The sequence below is a fragment of the Macrobrachium rosenbergii genome, chromosome 20 (genome assembly GCF_040412425.1).
Source record: "Macrobrachium rosenbergii isolate ZJJX-2024 chromosome 20, ASM4041242v1, whole genome shotgun sequence".
Classification (NCBI taxonomy): Eukaryota; Metazoa; Arthropoda; class Malacostraca; order Decapoda; family Palaemonidae; genus Macrobrachium; species Macrobrachium rosenbergii.
Window position 1 is genome coordinate 20352501 of NC_089760.1, and position 17383 is coordinate 20369883.

General features: G+C 42.7%; 1 protein-coding gene across 2 annotated transcripts in view; it reads left to right on the plus strand.

Moving 5' to 3' along the window:
• The window catches only part of LOC136849132 (synaptic plasticity regulator PANTS), a 35410-nt gene that overhangs the window by 10885 nt on the left and 7142 nt on the right, over positions 1-17383 (plus strand). For both annotated transcript variants that reach the window (XM_067122158.1, XM_067122159.1), the window contains exon 3: positions 11966-12106. In XM_067122158.1, coding sequence (XP_066978259.1) covers positions 11966-12106 — 141 coding nt within the window. The remainder of the gene's footprint in view (positions 1-11965; positions 12107-17383) is intronic.

Consider the following 17383-nt stretch of genomic DNA (forward strand, 5'->3'; position numbering starts at 1 on the left):
TTTCATTGTTTTCCTTTTAAACATCTTTTGCTTCAATTCACTGTTAACAAAAAAGTTGAGCAACTGGTTTTTCTGTTTCTTTATGTCATAAACTGTCGAAGACCCAACGTTGTATAATTCACGTAAACTTCTCGCAGACACGCCACTGTCAAGTTTTTTCAAGAGTTCAACTTTTTCCGATATTGAACATATAACGAATTTTCAGAGTGGGATGCTAGAAAATAGAAGGTTTTGGGGGTCTCATTTAGCGAAATTGGACAGAGACAGGAAACGTAAGCCAGCCACTAGAGCCGAAAAACAGACACTACGTAGCAAGACTGTAGTTAGTTCTGCTGGTGACGATATTCCTGCTTTACCTTTACCTCACTTCCAAACCCGACCCCCTTGCCAGCCTCGAATTGAAACTCGTACGTAATTTTGATGTCAAAATGGGGTTTTCTGGGCTCGACCTGTGTCACCGAGTGAAAAGGTTCCAATTAGCACATTTCTAGGTATAATAATTGCTAAATATACCAGAGAAAAAGCTATCTAGAATGCCGGGGTTACTACCCCCGGAGCGATCATCTAATCAATGTCTATATACACTAGGGGTGAACTTACACCACCATCACAGGCCTTCGCCCAACAGATCTCTCCATTCTCAAAGTCCCAAATGGATGTGCCGTTACAACGCCCGCTCACCCACCAAGCGTCATCACGATACCGTAACGTCATTCCAAAAATTAGCACTGCTTCAAGAACACGTAAAAATTTGTTCTTGTTTGTGTTCTCAAATTTTGCAGCTCATTATGTCTTCCACCGAGATCTTCTCACCATCTGAGTTAAGTACTAATTCTGGTTGGTTTATTATCGCAGAGGCATCGTATTTTAGGTTTACGTAATTATTGTTTACCTAATTTCAACAGCGCTGCTTCATGTCCTGGCGTGTGCTGTATGTTTGCCTCTGCTCGTTTTCAACCTTGAATCTCAACTTTTTGGTTAATGATTGATTCTCCTAGTTTTTATATATTTACTCCATCTAGTTTGGAGCCTATTTGGAGAATTTACCGTTTCGCTGGTTGGGAATGTAGTATCGTCATTTGCCTCTTCGCTATCATGAAGGCTTTAGGTCCCCTATTTTCTGACAATAGAATTTGGGTCCTTTTATTGGTCTCCCTTCTCTTCCAGCGAACTGGTTTCTTCTCGTTGATGTAAATTATTTATTCATGATGTTAGCTGTTATGTACAAGCAGGATGACATATTTATTCCTAGATTAAGTTTTGTATTCGATACGACTTCAGGGTGCCATTTTGGGTACCTGACGTTTACCCAAATGTTACCGAAGATAATGCATTTCCTTCAACCCTCCCTGTCGTCGAATCAACCTTGTATTCATATTGGTATTAGATATGTTTAATCCTAGGCTACCCTATTTCACGAATGTTTCCTATGATATTTTGTTGTTTATATACTTGGTAATTTTATTTCTAATTAAGGTTTTTAGCTAGCCTATCCTACCTAGGCTAGGCATGACGGTGCTCTTACACGATGTTCAGGCTACCTAATTCTCCCGACCAGTCCATTAGGTTTGGGAGGTGAGGTTAGTCTAGTATACGAGTTTCCTTAAGCGTGAGGGATCCTTACTTTTTAATTTACCTACTGTCCATGTTGTTCCAGTTTTGTGAAGGGTGGCTGAGTTAGGACATAGATCCTTCTCTCCCCACACCAGTAGCAACTCCCCACTCCAGTGGCTGAGTTAGGACGTGAGTCGTCCTCTCCCCACACCAGTGGCATTAACCCTGGCCTTCCTGACTGGTCCTAGAAGCATGGCTTTTGGAGAGTAGGCTACGATCATTAACTCCTTATTCTCGTGTATGTAGCCTAGTTACCGTCCCTTTACCTTATTGGTTAGAATTGGTGACATCACCTGTGCGTTATCCGCGTAAGAGGGAAGCCGTTCGCTTGCGTTCGGCATCCCCTTATGTGGTTTTAGTCGGCGTCTGGAAGGTGCTACCCACCCGACCGGTCGCAATTTGCCAGGTTTCTGTCACTTTCTACCTTTCCCATACGGGCGGTGTTTTGTTAGCTCGCTTCTAATGTGTTACTGATTAGTAGCTGGAGCGTCGAACATTGTTCCGTGATCGCATGATAACAATTATGGTATGTTAGTATTTACTTCCCGCCGGTCTAGTCTGATTTTTCGTTGTTCTTATTCATTATCCACTCCGGTGGTGCGGGTTATGGTTGTTGGCGGTTTCCAATATCTGCCCTGGCTGGTCGGTTAGGGGCCATACATCCTGCCCCCCTGCTCCGCCACGGTGACACCGTCCCCATAAATATAAGACACAATGAGTTCTCAGTGACTTTTTACGGCGGAATGTCATAGAGTACCTGTTTATATAACAGGTTTGAACATTCGTCAGTTTAAACAATAGTTTAGTTTTTGCTGCCGGGATCAGTCCCAGAGGGGTTTTTGCCTTGTTTTGCTTGTATCATCTTCTAAGCTGAGTTAATGTATTCTTACTCGTCGCCGGACCTATTCCGGCGGCTCTTGCTTTAATAATGCTCATATACCATCAATCCACTTACAGATGGTACGTTGTCGGGAACCAGGGTGTCAGGCCATTCTCCGGCAACCGTGCGGACACGAAGTGTGCCGCTCGCACTCCAGCTGTGCATTATAGGTTGGGGATGTGATTGTTTGGTACCCAGACAACTGTGAATTCTGTTACGCTTTCTGCGAACTGGTGTCCGCTGAGTCTGTAAGTGATGAGAGCTTACTAACCTTTAGCGTCTTTCGGTATTGATGCCTCATTTAGAAACGTGCAATTGAGTAGTATATTTTGATAGATCCTACCTTCTTTTCCAGGTTGCGTCTGTCAACCCCTACGTGCTTTTAGAAGAGATCTGTAATCTTCTCTACCCTGGTGCTCGGGTCTCCGCCGCATTACAGGGGGGGGTCGGTCACCCCAATCATTGAAAAGTTCAGATTGGACACGCAACCCTCCCGAGATGTCTCCCTGTGCGGGGAGGTAGCAGTGGATGTGGCAGTTATCAACATCCACCTGGGGCCCATGAGTGTAGAAACACATCAGGTAGAAGGTAGGGCAGTAAGTGAGGCAGGCGGGGTTAGTTTGGTTAATTCTTTATTTTATTTCATCTTCTTCTTCTTCCTGCTGGTCCGCTGGTATGGTCGCTAGTGTCGTGGCATGCCGCTCTGATGTCGCGTCTTCGCGTCTCTCCCAAGGCGGTGAAAAATCACTGGTTCTTTGTCATGATCAGCTTCCTCCCAGGGGTTTCCAAACCCGTGGCGACTGGCCTTATTTGCCCTTCTGCATATCGGCACTTTGACTATCGAAGGTTTAGGCACTCGTCGTCTGGGGGAACTGAAGTTCTTTCCAGCCGACCTATTCCCCCTCCCCCATCCAGGTTTTCCAGTTTAATGGAAGAAGCCTGGGTTTGGTTGGATAAGGTCCCTAAAGGGACAATTATCTTCCCGTGGGACAAAGCTCAATCCATCCTGTTGCGAGTTGAGTGCTTTAGTGCGTGTCCTTATGGACAAAGTGGAAAAAAGTGCTAGTGTTAGCGAAGTGTCAGTGGAGACGGCGGCTGCTCGTCCTGTCAACGCTTCTAGGCAAAAGTCACTGGCGTACTCTCCTACACCTGGGAGCAGTCATACCGGAGGCCTAAGGGAGGTCGGTGGGGTCTGCCCACGGGCAGTCGTTGCCTTAGTCGGACCTGTTGTAACTTCCCAGGTGGTGGCAAAGGATAGCCAATGGAAGGGCATCCAAATGGAAGTGAGTAGGCTATCCTCGAGTTCTGAGGCTTCCAGCCCCGAGAATACGCACCAGTGGCGCTTTAGTGATGAATCGTGGCCACTGACAAGGTCTGTGGCGGACACAGTCTGCTCACCTCCAGTGCCTTACAAGAAATTTAGGAGCCCCTGCAGCAGCCTTCTTGTAGTTTCTGGGATTCCCCAGAATGCTTTTCTCCAGTGTATCCTGTGCGTGAGCCCAAGTGTTCGTCTACTTCAAGACACACCTTGTCATCTCACGAGCGCCCAGTAGCGCACCTGGGCTCCCAAGAGCAACCAATCTCCCAGCAACACCCAGACGCTTGGTAGTTCTCGAGCACCTATTACCGGCCAAGCGCCTGTCAGTGCCCGAGTGCCCATTCCTCCAGTTACGCCTGAGTGCCCGTCATTGCACAAGTGCCCTTCAGCGCCCAAGACTCCAGCTCAGATGCCTTCTGCAGACACAACAGACCCATCGCTAGCTCCCATTCAGCGTCAGCCGGCAGACATCTTAAACTTGCTCAAGAGAGAGCCGCCTTCTTCGGCTCAGGCCCCTCAAGATTTGGTTCTATCCCCCGTTTCGTCGGAGAATGAAGGTGAAGTTGGTGAAGTGGATCAGGGCTCCCCTCCAACAGCTTATGCAGCTGTATTGATGTACTTGCTGCAGAACTTTCCAGGATTATTCTCACCTCCAGCCCCAACCTCCACGGCTTCAATATTTTTCATCAGTGACAAGCTTTCCGACTCCTCCAGGTTACTGAAGGTGGTGCTTTCATCTTCCTCAAGGAAGAGTCTCAATGATCTGGACGGCTGGCTCTCAGAGAAGAGAGATCAGGGGAAGTCTTCTTTCAGCTATCCTCCCTCTCATCTTATGTGCTGGAGGTATTCTTTGTATGAGACCAGAGAAACTCCCTCACTTGGAGTGGCTGCTTCCTCCCAGGGGGACTTCTCAGGACTTATTAACTCATCTAGCAGGTCAGCCTCTCACCACCGCTAGGATGATGTTCTCCCTTACAGAACTCGACACCGTTTGAAGAAATTGTTTAGGATTTTTGAAGTTTTAAGCTTTTTAGACTGGTTGGTGGGGGCCTTAGCCCGCAAGATTAAGAATTGCTCTTCGCTCCCTGAGGAAGTCACATCGGGTTGGCTGAATGTCCTGTCATGCACAGATAGGGGCATCAGAGATGGCTCTCAGTGTGATGGGAGTTTTGAAGAAGAGAGAGCTCTGGTGCTCATTTACTACAAAGAGTGTCACTGCTTCTCAGAAGTCTGCCCTATTGCATTCTCTTCTTGGTCGCCAGCACCTCTTGCCTCAGTCTACTGTCAGCAACTTTTCTTTGGAACTTCAGAAGAAAAGTACACAGGACCTTTTAGCTTGCTCGTCTAGATGTCCCAGGGAGTCTCCATTGACAAATACAAGGACCCATTCTCCATTTCAGCCTCTTCCCTTTCGAGGTGGCAGACCCAGAGCCCAGTCTAGGCCTAGGGCAAACCTGTGCTTGTTGTCCTGACCTTTTAAGAAGCACTCTTCCAAGCCTCTGCTCGAAAGTGAGGATCCTTTCCTCCATGTGCCAATAGGATCCAGGCTCCTCCATTACTGGGAGAGGTGGAGCACAAGGAGTGGAGGAGTGGATTGTGTCAGTGCTGAAACAGAGCTACTCCATCCCATTCAGGGAAAAGCCCCCATTAGTCAACATGCCTAGCAAGTTGACCGCTTACTCAGTAGTATCCGAGAAGTATTCGGCCCTCCCCAACGAAGTGTCAGCCCTCCTTGAGAAGACAGCCATCGAAGAAGTCGAAGAAATCTAGTTGGACAGTTTTTACAACTGTCTCTTAGTAGTCCCCAAGGCATCAGGGGGTTGGAGGCCATTACTGGACGTAAGCGCCTTGAATTTTTTTGTCGAAAGGACAGAATTCAAGATGGAAACAAGTCATGCTGTCACGTCATCCATTCACTAGGGCGACTGGATGACTACTATAGAGATGCAAGATGCCTATTTCCACATTCCTATACATCCACAATCCAGAAAATATCTACGTTTTGTTTTTCGCAACATAGTGTACCCGTTTTGGGCCTTATGCTTTGGCCTTTCGACCGCTCCGCAAGTGTTCACCCGAGTCTTTGTTCCGCTCTCTAAGTGGCTTCATCTGGTGGAGATAAACATCTCCCTCTTCTTAGACGATTGGCTCCTTCGATCGCTGTCAAAGGAGAGGTGCTTGGAGGACCTTCGGAAGACCCTTCATTTATCACAAGAGTTGGGTCTGCTAATCATCCTTCAGAAGTCCCAGCTGGTTCCATCACAGATGATTCTCTATTTGGGGATGATGATAAATTCTCAGAGTTTTCAGGTTTTTCCATCACCCAAAAGAGTACAGTAATACCTGAAGAAAGTCAACGAGTTCCTCGCCTGCCAAACCTGTTCGGTGAAGCAATGGATGAGCCTTTTAGGTACCTTAGCCTTCATGGAGCAGTTTTTTTCCCTACGAAGGCTACATATGAGAACTCCTCAGTTTTATCTGCGGGCCAGCTGGGACAGGAAAGCTCATCCAGACATTTGTCTTCCCAACATCTCAAGAAATCAAGGAGGATCTCCGGTGGTGGAAGTCCCTTCTTCCTCTGAACCCCAACCTAAACTTCTATGCAGACATGTCGGGTCTGGGTTGGGGAGCGCTTTTAGGCACCTAAAAGTGTCAGGAACTTGGTCCCAGGGGCAGATTCACTGGCACATCAACCTCAAGGAGCTGATGGCAATTCGGCTGGGCCTTCAGCATTTTGCTTCAATAGTCCACAATCAAGTAGTGACTGTACACTCGTTCAATACTATGGCCCTGATGTATATAAAGAAGTAAGGGAGACTCATTCACTCTCCCTTTGCGAAGCAGCAAGAACCCTCCTTTTATGGGCAGACCACAACCAGACCAAGTTGGTGACACAGTTCATCTAAGGCAAGCTCAATGTCCTTGTGGATGGGTTGAGCCGTCACAGTCAGGTGCTCCCCATAGAGTGGACTCTTCATCCGCAAGTGTGCGAGGATCTGTGGAAGCTGTGGGGAGACCTCTTATAGATCTATTTGCGACATCCAAGAATCTCATCTACCAGTTTTTTGCTCTCCAATACCAGACCCTCTAGCATGGGCGACGGACGCCATGCTACAAGACTGGTCAAACAAGGATCTGTACACCTTCCCACCATTCTGCATGATATGAGAAGCCCTCAGCAAGTTCCACAACCACATGAACGTCACAATGACTCTAGTGGCCTTGTTCTGGCCATGACAGGAATGGTTCCCTGATCTCCTCAAGCTGCTGACGGACTTCCCGAGGTTGTTACCACAGCGACCAAGTCTGCTCAGACAACCCCACTTCAAGTGCTTTGAACTTTTTTGTAGAAAAAACAAAATTAAACATGGAAACCATCCACTCAGTTCTTGCTTCCATCCGTCCAGGAGACTGGATGATCTCCTGGACATGCAAGAGACTTATTTCCATATTCCAATTCACCCGGACTTAAGGAAATACCTATGATTCATTTTCGAGGACCAGATCTATCAGTTTCAAGCGCTTTGTTTTGGTCTCTCGACGGCCCCACAAGTGTTCACTTGAGTGTTGGCTCCTTTGGGGGGTCAGCTACATTTAGCGGGAGTGAGTACCGCACTATACCTGGACAACTGGCTAATTCGTTTGCCCACGAAGAAACGCTGCATGGAGTACTTACAGAAGACTCTTCTTTTAACCCAGGAATTAGGACTACTAATGAACTTCGAGAAATCACAAATGATTCCCACTCAGAAGATTCCCTATTTGGGAGTTCTGATAGACTCTGAGTTTTTGGGCTTCTCCGTCACTCAAGAGAGCAGAAGACTGTCTGAGGAAGGTAGACCTCTTCCTCTCACTTCATTCTTGCTCCACCACCCAGTGGATGCGTCTCTTGGGGACGATGGCTTCTCTGGAGCAATTCGTATGATGGGAGACTTCACATGAAACCTCTCCAGTTCTATTTAAGAGCTTGCTGGGATCGGAAGGTGCATCCAAATTGTCACATCTTTCCAATAATCCCAGAAATAAAGGAGGATCTGCGGTGGTGGAGGTCCGCAGAAAGACTTTCGGGAGGGAAGTCTCTTGTTCTGGTGAGCCCCGACCTAGACTTCTTTTCCGACATGTCGGACCTAGGTTGGGGAGAGCTCCTTGGGAACCTGGAAGTCTCGGGGAGGTGGTCTTCGGAGGAGAAAGGGCTTCTTATCAACATGAGAGAGTTGAAGGCGATACATCTAGGTCTGCAACACTTCGCGACACAGGTACACAACAAGACTATAGAAGTACATGCTGACAATACCACAGAGCTAGCGTACATCAGACATCAAGGGGGTGACTTACTCATTTTCACTCTGCGAGGTAGTGAGAGACCTACTATGCTGGGCGGATCAGAACCAGACTCTATTAGTCATCTGGTTCATACAGGGCAAGTGCAATGTCCTGGCTGATGAGCTGAGCTGCCATAAGCAAATTCCGCCCACGGAGTGGACAGTAGATCTTTGCGTTTGTGCCAGCCTTTGGAAATTATGGGGTCAGCCAAACATAGATCTGTTTGCAACTTCCAGGAATTACTGCCTTCCTCTGTTCTGTTTCCCCCTTTCCGGACCCTCTAGCTTGGGAGACGGATGCAGTGATCCTGGACTGATCCAACCTAGATCTTTACGACTTCCCTCCATTCAGGATGATTTGCGAAGTAGTAAGGAAGTTTCGCTCACACTACAATGTACGGATGACTCTCATGGCTCCCTACTGGCCGCAGGAGTGATTTTTGGACCTGATCGATCTCCTCGTAGACCTTCCAAGGTCCCTTCCCGAGATTCCAAGTCTTCTCAGACAACCCCACATCAGGAAGTTTCATCATGGCCTATCCTCTCTGGCCCTGACAGGATTTCGACTGCCTACATAGTCATCAGAGCAAAAGGATTTTCTAAATCAGCATCAGAGGCTATTGCCAAAAGTAGACGCATCTCCTCCAATAATGTCTACCAAGCTAAGTTGGCACGTTTTAGGAGTTGGTGTAGAAGGAACAAAGTCTCTTCTTCTAAAACATCTATTGCTCAGATAGCAGACTTCCTTCTCTATTTGAAATCATCTAAGGGGTTGTCTGTCTCAACAATAAAGGGTTTCAGAGCAATGCTCAGCTCCGTTTTTCATCATAGGGGTCTAGACATCTCAAGCAACCAAGACTTGTCCGAACTAATTAAGTCTTTCAATATCTCCAAGTCCAAGAAAGAGGAGTCCTTCTCTTGGAATCTTGATGTAGTTCTTAAGTGGCTTTCCTACCCTAGCTTTGAACCTTTGCGTTCTTCCTCTCTAAGGGATCTGACTCGGAAAACTCTCTTTCTGGTTGCCTTCGCAACAGCTAAGAGAGTAAGTGAACTTCAAGCAATAGACAAAAGGATTGGTTTTTCACAAGGGAATGTAGTCTGCTCCTTTTTGCCAGGATTTCTAGTGAAAAATGAAAACCCATTGCATTCAAGGCCCCATTCCTTTTCGATTTCAAGCTTCTCGGATATTCTAGGCATGGAAGAGGAGAAGAGAGAGCTGTGGCCAGTACGTGCCCTCAGATATTATTTACATTGGACAGAGAAGATTAGAGGCCAGTTTAGTAATCTCTGGTGTTCAGTGAAAAACCCCTCTAGACCCCTGTCGAAGAACGCCATTTTGTTTTTCTTGAGGGATCTCTTCGTTGAGGAACACCCTCAATTAGTGGAGACTGACTTTTCGCTATTGAAAGTTAAAGCTCACGAGGTAAGAGCAGTTGCTACTTCAGTAGCGTTCAAACACAATCTTTCTCTCTCTCTCTCTCTCTCTGTGATCCTGGAGGCAGCTCATTGGAAATGCAAGTCGGTGTTTCCGATGCACTATTTGCAGGACATTGAGACAGTTTATGATAAATAAAGCACCCTGGGACCTGTGTACGTAGCTGGCATGGTGATGGGTGAGGAAGTGTAGGAAATGTCCCTTCCTTTCCTTTTCTCTTGGCCTTGAAAATAGTGTTTAGTTCTTGGGGAGCCTGGGAAGGTACGATGTACTTGGAGTGCCCACCAGTTTTAGTGTTGGGTAGTGGTCTTGTTTTTAATCATTATGTTTAATTATGTTGTAGGTGACTTTGTTTTCTGGCATATTATTTTTGTGGTACTGTGCCCAGGGCAGGGGCAATTACGTATGCCACCTTTGTCTCAAAGCTTGGTCTTATACTTCGTCAGCCTTCGGAGTACTCCATTGCTGTGAAGTGTCCCACTTATGTAGAGGCGCTTATGGCCATGCCGCCACATTGCTACAGGTTGAGATGAGCGCCACCAGAGGCGGTATCTACCTGCAGCAGCTTTCTCACCAGGTAAGGAACAACAATTATCTTATCAATTATAACTTAAGCCTTTGTCCATGAATCCCCACCACTGTTCTGAGTGGAATCAGCTAAGTAATTACTGAGTAAGTTACGTATATAAAAATGACATTTTTATGATAAAATTAAGTTTTACATATACTTACCTAGTACTTATGGATGGAGCCCACCCTCCTCCCCACACATGGACTCTTTTTTTATACATAAACAAATAGGCATGTTGGCGATGTTGTTCCTCTTTTGTACCCCGAAAATTATCACTGCCACGGAATTCAGAATTCTAACTGCCGTTCGAGTAGAAACTCTTAGCTAAGTAATTACTGGGTAAGTATATATATAAAACTTAATTTTATAATAAAAAGGTCATATTTCATACTATCAGTTCTGAGCATGATATCTATAGGGTAAAAAAAAAAAACTGTTTGAGAGGTCAGCTGTCAGCAGAGTTCACTTTAATGAGATCCCTTCTGTACTGTAAAGGGTTCCCCAAAATGGAGGGAGAGGAAACCAGTTTTTTACCATTTGATTCTCTCTGTCTTTGAGTTACATACTCTTTCATCTTGTTATATATTATTTAATCTTACAGTAATATTATTATTATATTATTATTATTATTATTATTTTATTGTTAATAATATTTGGAAATTAGTAAATAATTTTTTTATCATAAAAAATGTATTTAGTCATGAAATAACATCATAATATACTAATTAGTGATTGTTTCTCAACGAAAAAGTCAGCGAATTGCCGAATTTTTCGTGAGTAATTTATAGATATGTTCCACAGAAAATCCAGCGAATCAGAGAGTCCACGAGTTGTGAGAACACAAATACTGTACAGGGAGTTTACCATTCATTTATTTATGTGATTAATTGGAGTATGTATTCCTCATCTTTGGGCAGGAATAGGAAACAGAGTTTGTGTTGCAGACAGTTTAGTAGTGCAGTATTTAAAGAATGAGTTATAGGCATATGTAGAATAACAGTAAATAGCTAATGGTGAACTTATAGGGGAGAGTTCACAGGATGAGTGATATCCTCCCAAAATATTTTCAGAATTAATGTAGTACTTCTGTAAAACATTTTGAATACATATTAAATGATTATACAGTGGATCCTTTACACTTTATATTGTATGAAACAACAGTGTAATCTGAGTAGTGAGGCCATGCTAATGTCAGCAGTAGGTGCATTTAAATAATTTTTTTCCTGAAAAGGTGCATTAGCTGTTTTATGAGTGGATTGTAGCAAGAATTGCACTGCATAAATATTATATGAGAAAATTGTAAGATAAGTACTTAAATGTAAATGTTTAAGAAATTAATTTTTCAACACAGTACAGTACAACCATTACACTTTTCTTTAAAAAGTGACGTGGTTGATAGAAAAATTAATCACAGCACTATACCTTAATTGTTCACTATTGTAGATTAGCAGGCCTGTGCAGGTTAATGATTCATATTTTTGCATTAATGTATATGGATACCTTTTTAACTTTGTACACAATAATTATAGAAACTTGAAAAAGTAGAAGTACTAATAACAAGTAGGGGTACATCCTAAAATTCATAAACCAGAAAGATTGTATAATATTGTTTTGCTATGATATTTTGAAGGCTCACACACTAGCAAGCTGCTTGTTTTGTCTGTTGAACACCCTCAGTTTTTTGCACATTGAGTTTGAGACTTCTCCTGCCAAATTGCCAGTTGAGTGAATGCAGCTTTGTGTTTAACTTTATTGTATGTTATTTTAGGATGCAAGTAAATTATTTGCTCCTAATGTCTTATGGTGAATTTTAACTTTGTTGTAGGAAGATGTGATTACCAGTGAGAGATTACGTCGAATAAAGAGATTAGAAGGTCATCATCAGAACAACGTTTGGGAACCACGAGAATCTCCGCCTGATGATTGGAGTAAACCGATACGGAAAGAGTATGCTGCCGATGAAGAGGTAAGAAATAAAGTGACAAAACATGTTGTGAAAGTTACTCAAATAGTGTGTATTGTACTGGTTTAAAATATGCACCATTGTTTTACTTCTTATTTTGGTGATTCACTAATTTAAAGGGCATTCTGATGAAAAATTTATATAAAGAAATTGTAGTTGTATTTGCAGGAGGATGAAGACTTGTCCATTTTTCACCCTCCTACATCGCTTCCAGGCAGTACTTAAGTATAAAGATAACATTATAAATGTCATGACTACCTACCATGTCATAAAATATGGGAGTTTGTATTGTGAGTAGGCCACCTGAGTTACACATACAGGCCTGGCTCATTTTATCTTCCTAAATGTAACACATCTTCCTTTTGATTACTGCCAAGAGCATAATTCAATAACTTGGGAAATTTAATGTTTCCCTTTATTTAATACTTTGTTCTTTAAGATTTTACCCTTTTGCCATCATTTCTGGTCATAGAAAATGGTCTAACTAAACATTTCTCCAATTCATGACTTGCAGTTTGATCTTTGTCTTCCCTAAATGTGGAGGTAAAAAATGAAATAGAACATTAACGTGTTATAGATACAGATATTTGTGATAAATTTAGTGGGCCATGGATAAATACAAACATTTGAATGTCAGTAAGATGTGGGAAACTTAATGTTTATGTACGCGAGCTCTCCTGTACTACTAACTCAAACTGATCTTTTATTCCTTCTGCTCACCTGATCCCATTTGACTTTCACACTGCTTTCTTCTCCAATGAATTTGTTATTTTTAGATCTCTCTTCTTAACCAAGTTTCAGGACTGAAATGATCCTTTCCTCCCAGTTTCTGCACAACAGTTATCAATTTCCATTCTTTTATATTAGTTAGTTACCAACCATTTCTACCTTCATTACACTGCCATTCTTGGGATAGGGGATAGCCTTTCCTACAGTCAGTACCTTGAGTTTTTGTTGGACAAGGTAACAGTTTCTTGGTTGCAGAGTTAGTACTAATTACCTATGGCTTGTTCCATCAGTTGTGAACCCTGAAGGAGCTTCTGCCTTCATGTAGTCTCCATCACATATTGAAGTATGGAGACATTTTACTATCTTACTAAATAGCTATCCAATCGGATTTTCAAGAGAAGCTTTTTTTTTCCAAATGTTGCCAAATACTTCTTTACACCTAAGGCCTTTATGCTTAAAATGTACCAGACCAATGTGACTGAGTTACATAATTGATATCTTCAAAGGAAAGTTTCCTGTCTTCCAAGTTCTACTGAGATCAAATTGTTCATATTTCAGTGTTGAAGATTCCTTTTCACTACTTTGACAGGGGACAAATAACAGGTCAGGTTGCTGCCCCTTGGAATAGGATTCCTCCTTGGTTTTTCAAGCTTAACAGAGAATCATCCATCAGAAAGACACTCCTTCTGGAATTGTGTCTCTGAAATTATACAGCAGATGTCATGGATTATTGAATTAGAACACTCATACATGACTTTGTAAAGATAACACAGTAATATCCTTGTTCTTATTAGAGCTCTAAGAATCGGCAAAAACTCACAGCCAGAAGCTTTGTGATCGATTCAAATTCAACAACACAATACTTTATCAAGAATGTGATAACTTTGACTAAAAATAAGAAGTGTGGCACAAATAAATGAATGTATGAAATTTGGACCATATAGCTCCAGGGAAGTCAGTGAATGCTGTCATGGGTGTAAAGATTTGAATTTTTATTAAAAAATTACAATAATTAAAAACTCGGGCAGGCAAGTGTGTGCTAATACATATGCACACACATTTGTTTATTGTAGAATACGGGTATAAATACAGTAAATGTAAATGAGGTAAATTTTGTTGAAAACACAAATTTCTTTAAAAATTCCATAATGGGTTCAAGTCAAACCTCTTCACTCAAAATCTTGGCAAAAGGCTTATGGTGAAGCCATACTTTCTCCTGCCATTCATAAAATGGAAGTAGATCAGAATGGGCTCAACTAGTAGTAACCTGTCACTTAAAGGAGAACCACTAATACAAAATATATTTATGAGTGAGGCAGGTATGACCAATCCATAGTTGAGTTAAGGCAACTTCAACCTTTTGGTTGCCATTAAAACTTGTGGGCCAGGGTTAATGTTGTCCCTAATGCTTTTCTATTTCATATTATTGGCAAGGAGTGGGGACAACTTTCTTAAAATATAGGACCTAAGTTGTCTTTTTGTATCAGAGAGGGGGACAGTTTTTAATGGTAATTTAAAGTGGCTTCTTTCACTGTTTCATTACCTAAAGTTTCAAGGAGAGGAAACCCAGCAGTAATGAAGTTTTATGACAAGTAATTTGAAAATTGCTTGAGCTTTTAGGACTAATGGGTGGAAACTTGAAAATTTCAGAAAATTTTATGGACTCTGTCACATTATATGACAGCAAATTCCCTTACTATTCAAAACAAGTTCCAAATCCCTAATTAATGCTGACAACTCCATAGTAAATAGAGGGAGTATGGGAACTTAGCTATATATATGATTTATCCTTATGGATTGCAATACATTGAATACCATTTTCTCTCTGAACCAGCAGTAAATAGCTTTATCTTTATGAACAGTATCATATTAAAATTTATAAATAGTAGTATATTCGAGGAATTTCAACCTAACCTCATCCCTTTTATTAAGTGTTCTTATAGAAGGATTTTGAGCACAGTGAAATTTCAGGTATGATCCAAGGTTTGATACAAGGTTATTTAACTTCCTAGATTTTTTGCCCTGAGATCATTGTACAGTATTTAAAGTATTCTTTAAGTAGGAATTTTGAAAAACTAATATATTAGGAGAGGTTGGAATCCTTTGAAGATTACATTTGTTGAGAGGAAATGGTAATGTGAATTGTTTGAGCTTCATCCATCCAGCTGTAAACATAATTCATAAATGCCACTTGTTTTACATCAGCAATTTTATTTATTTCCTGCTTAGGTGCCAGTAATAAGCATATTCTATTTAAGGAGAGTCTGTTAAACAGTAATGAATGAAACAATACCTACAGGCATAATAATAAATAAAAAAAGTATGGTATGCAATTCATGCAAGTGTGTACTAATTAAATTAATCACATTTTAGTAACAGAATATTAATGTAACAAAATTTGATATAAAATTATAATACTCAATGCAAGACAGAGGAGCAGACAGACATTCAGTTGCTTACGGAAGCTACGGTTACTTGCAATCAACATGATGTGCTCTACAGTTTTAATGAGAGCACATTAAAAATATTACTTTTATTAAAACTTGTGAAGCAATGGTACATAATGATAGAGAGGAAAGTAGATTTACACTAGATTACTACATTGGCTCTGTTGTATCGTGTGCGTTAATCTTTGGGTCTTTGTGACTTACAGAATTCCATTATAGCAATACACTCCCTGAACACCTGAATTCGCCCTTAATCCCACTAGCCCAAACAACACTCAATTACCAATCCACTATTGGGAATTTTAATAGCCAACGTTACCAACGCTGCAGGTAAAATCTTGTCACTTGAGCTACCATAACAAACGGTTGGCAACGCTGACGCAGGCGTGCACCGACACTCCCACTTTCGTCAATTGCTTTTTGTTTGCACTGCTGGAAGGTAGTTTCCTTCTGCAGTGCAGGGTTTTAATCCTATTGCCCAACTTCTCTTTGCATTTTGGACCTCTGGTGATGACCTGGATTGTATATACTGGTTTCTTCTCGTGGTTTTTCTGAATATCTTTGATGTGGAACATCCCGGTCTCGATTGGTCATCATGGACTCTTTCACTTTCTACTACCGCTCCTTTGGCTTCGACGTCGACCTCGACTGCCCCTACAACTGTGGATGCTGGAGCTCATCGCTTCTTCTTCCTGCCAGAGACAGATGAGTACCTTAAGACATGATAAACATTCTGTCAGGTATGTAGGAAGGTTAAATGTGATGTCCAGACTCATTGCGATGAATGTTCCGATTGGAAGGCACAAGAGATGGAGGATTACATTCGTCATTGCAAGTCTTTGGCTAGTAAGGGCGACAGACGTCGGTCAGATTCTGCTACAGATCAGTTGATGGATTTAGCTATTTCAGAGGTAGTCAAGCAGATAGAGGATAGGATTGCAAGTAGTATGGAAAATTTAATAGCTAGTCTTCTTCAACATTTCTCAGATAGGGATAGTAGTAGTGTTAGGATGTCTGATGTTCTTCCTTTTCAGCTCCCCTGCCTGTTCCAGAACCAGCCCTAATGGGTGCTGAGGGTAATGGCAGAACCGCAAGCCTTCGAGTGGATAGGGTCTGCCGGCTCCTCGGCGCGGAGCAGGCAGTGAAGGATTCCCCCTCCCAACCCCCTTGTAGTATTGACAAATTTAATGTTGATAATGTTAGTCAGGATCAAGATCTAGGTGTGATAAAGGGGGATAGGTTTGGGTTAGGTAGTGAGGAGAAGGTATCAAGGGTGCAAAGTCGTTCTCTTGGACAGGTTCCTGTTTCGGGTTCGAGTGATTTTTGTGCTCTGGCAAGAGTTTCTCCATCGCTTCTTTTCGGTCTGGCTCAATCTCAAGTCAATGTTTCAGTTATGGTGGTGTAGAATTCTTCTGCTTTTGCTCCTAACTCACTTCTGACTATTTCTGAATTTCCTACTGTAGTTTCCCCCTTCCCTGTGTATTCTACTCCTCCATCCAGTAAGGTGGATTCTGGTGTGTCCTTTCGGCTTCTAGACGTAGTTTGCGGGACCTGCAGTTGGATGTGGCAGAATATAAGGTGGATTGCTGGTTTTTTTTGACAGGTACAGACCTATGGTGAGATGTTATTTTTCGAATAGTTTCTCTAACATTAGAGAGTATGTGACAGTAGTGTCCAGAATTCATGTCGGATATGTTTCAGGATTATTGAGGGGGGCCAGATTCGGTGTACCTTCTGTCCTTTTCGTTCTAAGTTTTCTTCTGGGTTATCTGTCGCTTCATCTCCTGCCCCCACATTCTTTGTTGCTTCCTTTTCAGTCTCCTCTTTGGCCTCTTCTTCTTGTGCTCTGGTCATTCCTGCAGCTTCCGCATCTTCCATTTTCCCTCCTTCGATTTTGGTTTTCCTCCGCTCGGGTAACTTCTTTTTTATGCATTTGCTATTCCTCTGCCTCCCGCCTTTCCTTCCTCAGTACAGTCTCCTCTGGTAGGAGCTTCCGGACAGGTGAAAACGCAGTTTCGGCAGATTTTGGCCGCAGGGGTCTCATGTTCCATCCCTTTGGGTATGCGCAACCTCTTGCTTCCACTTCAAGCGGCTGTTCCGGTAG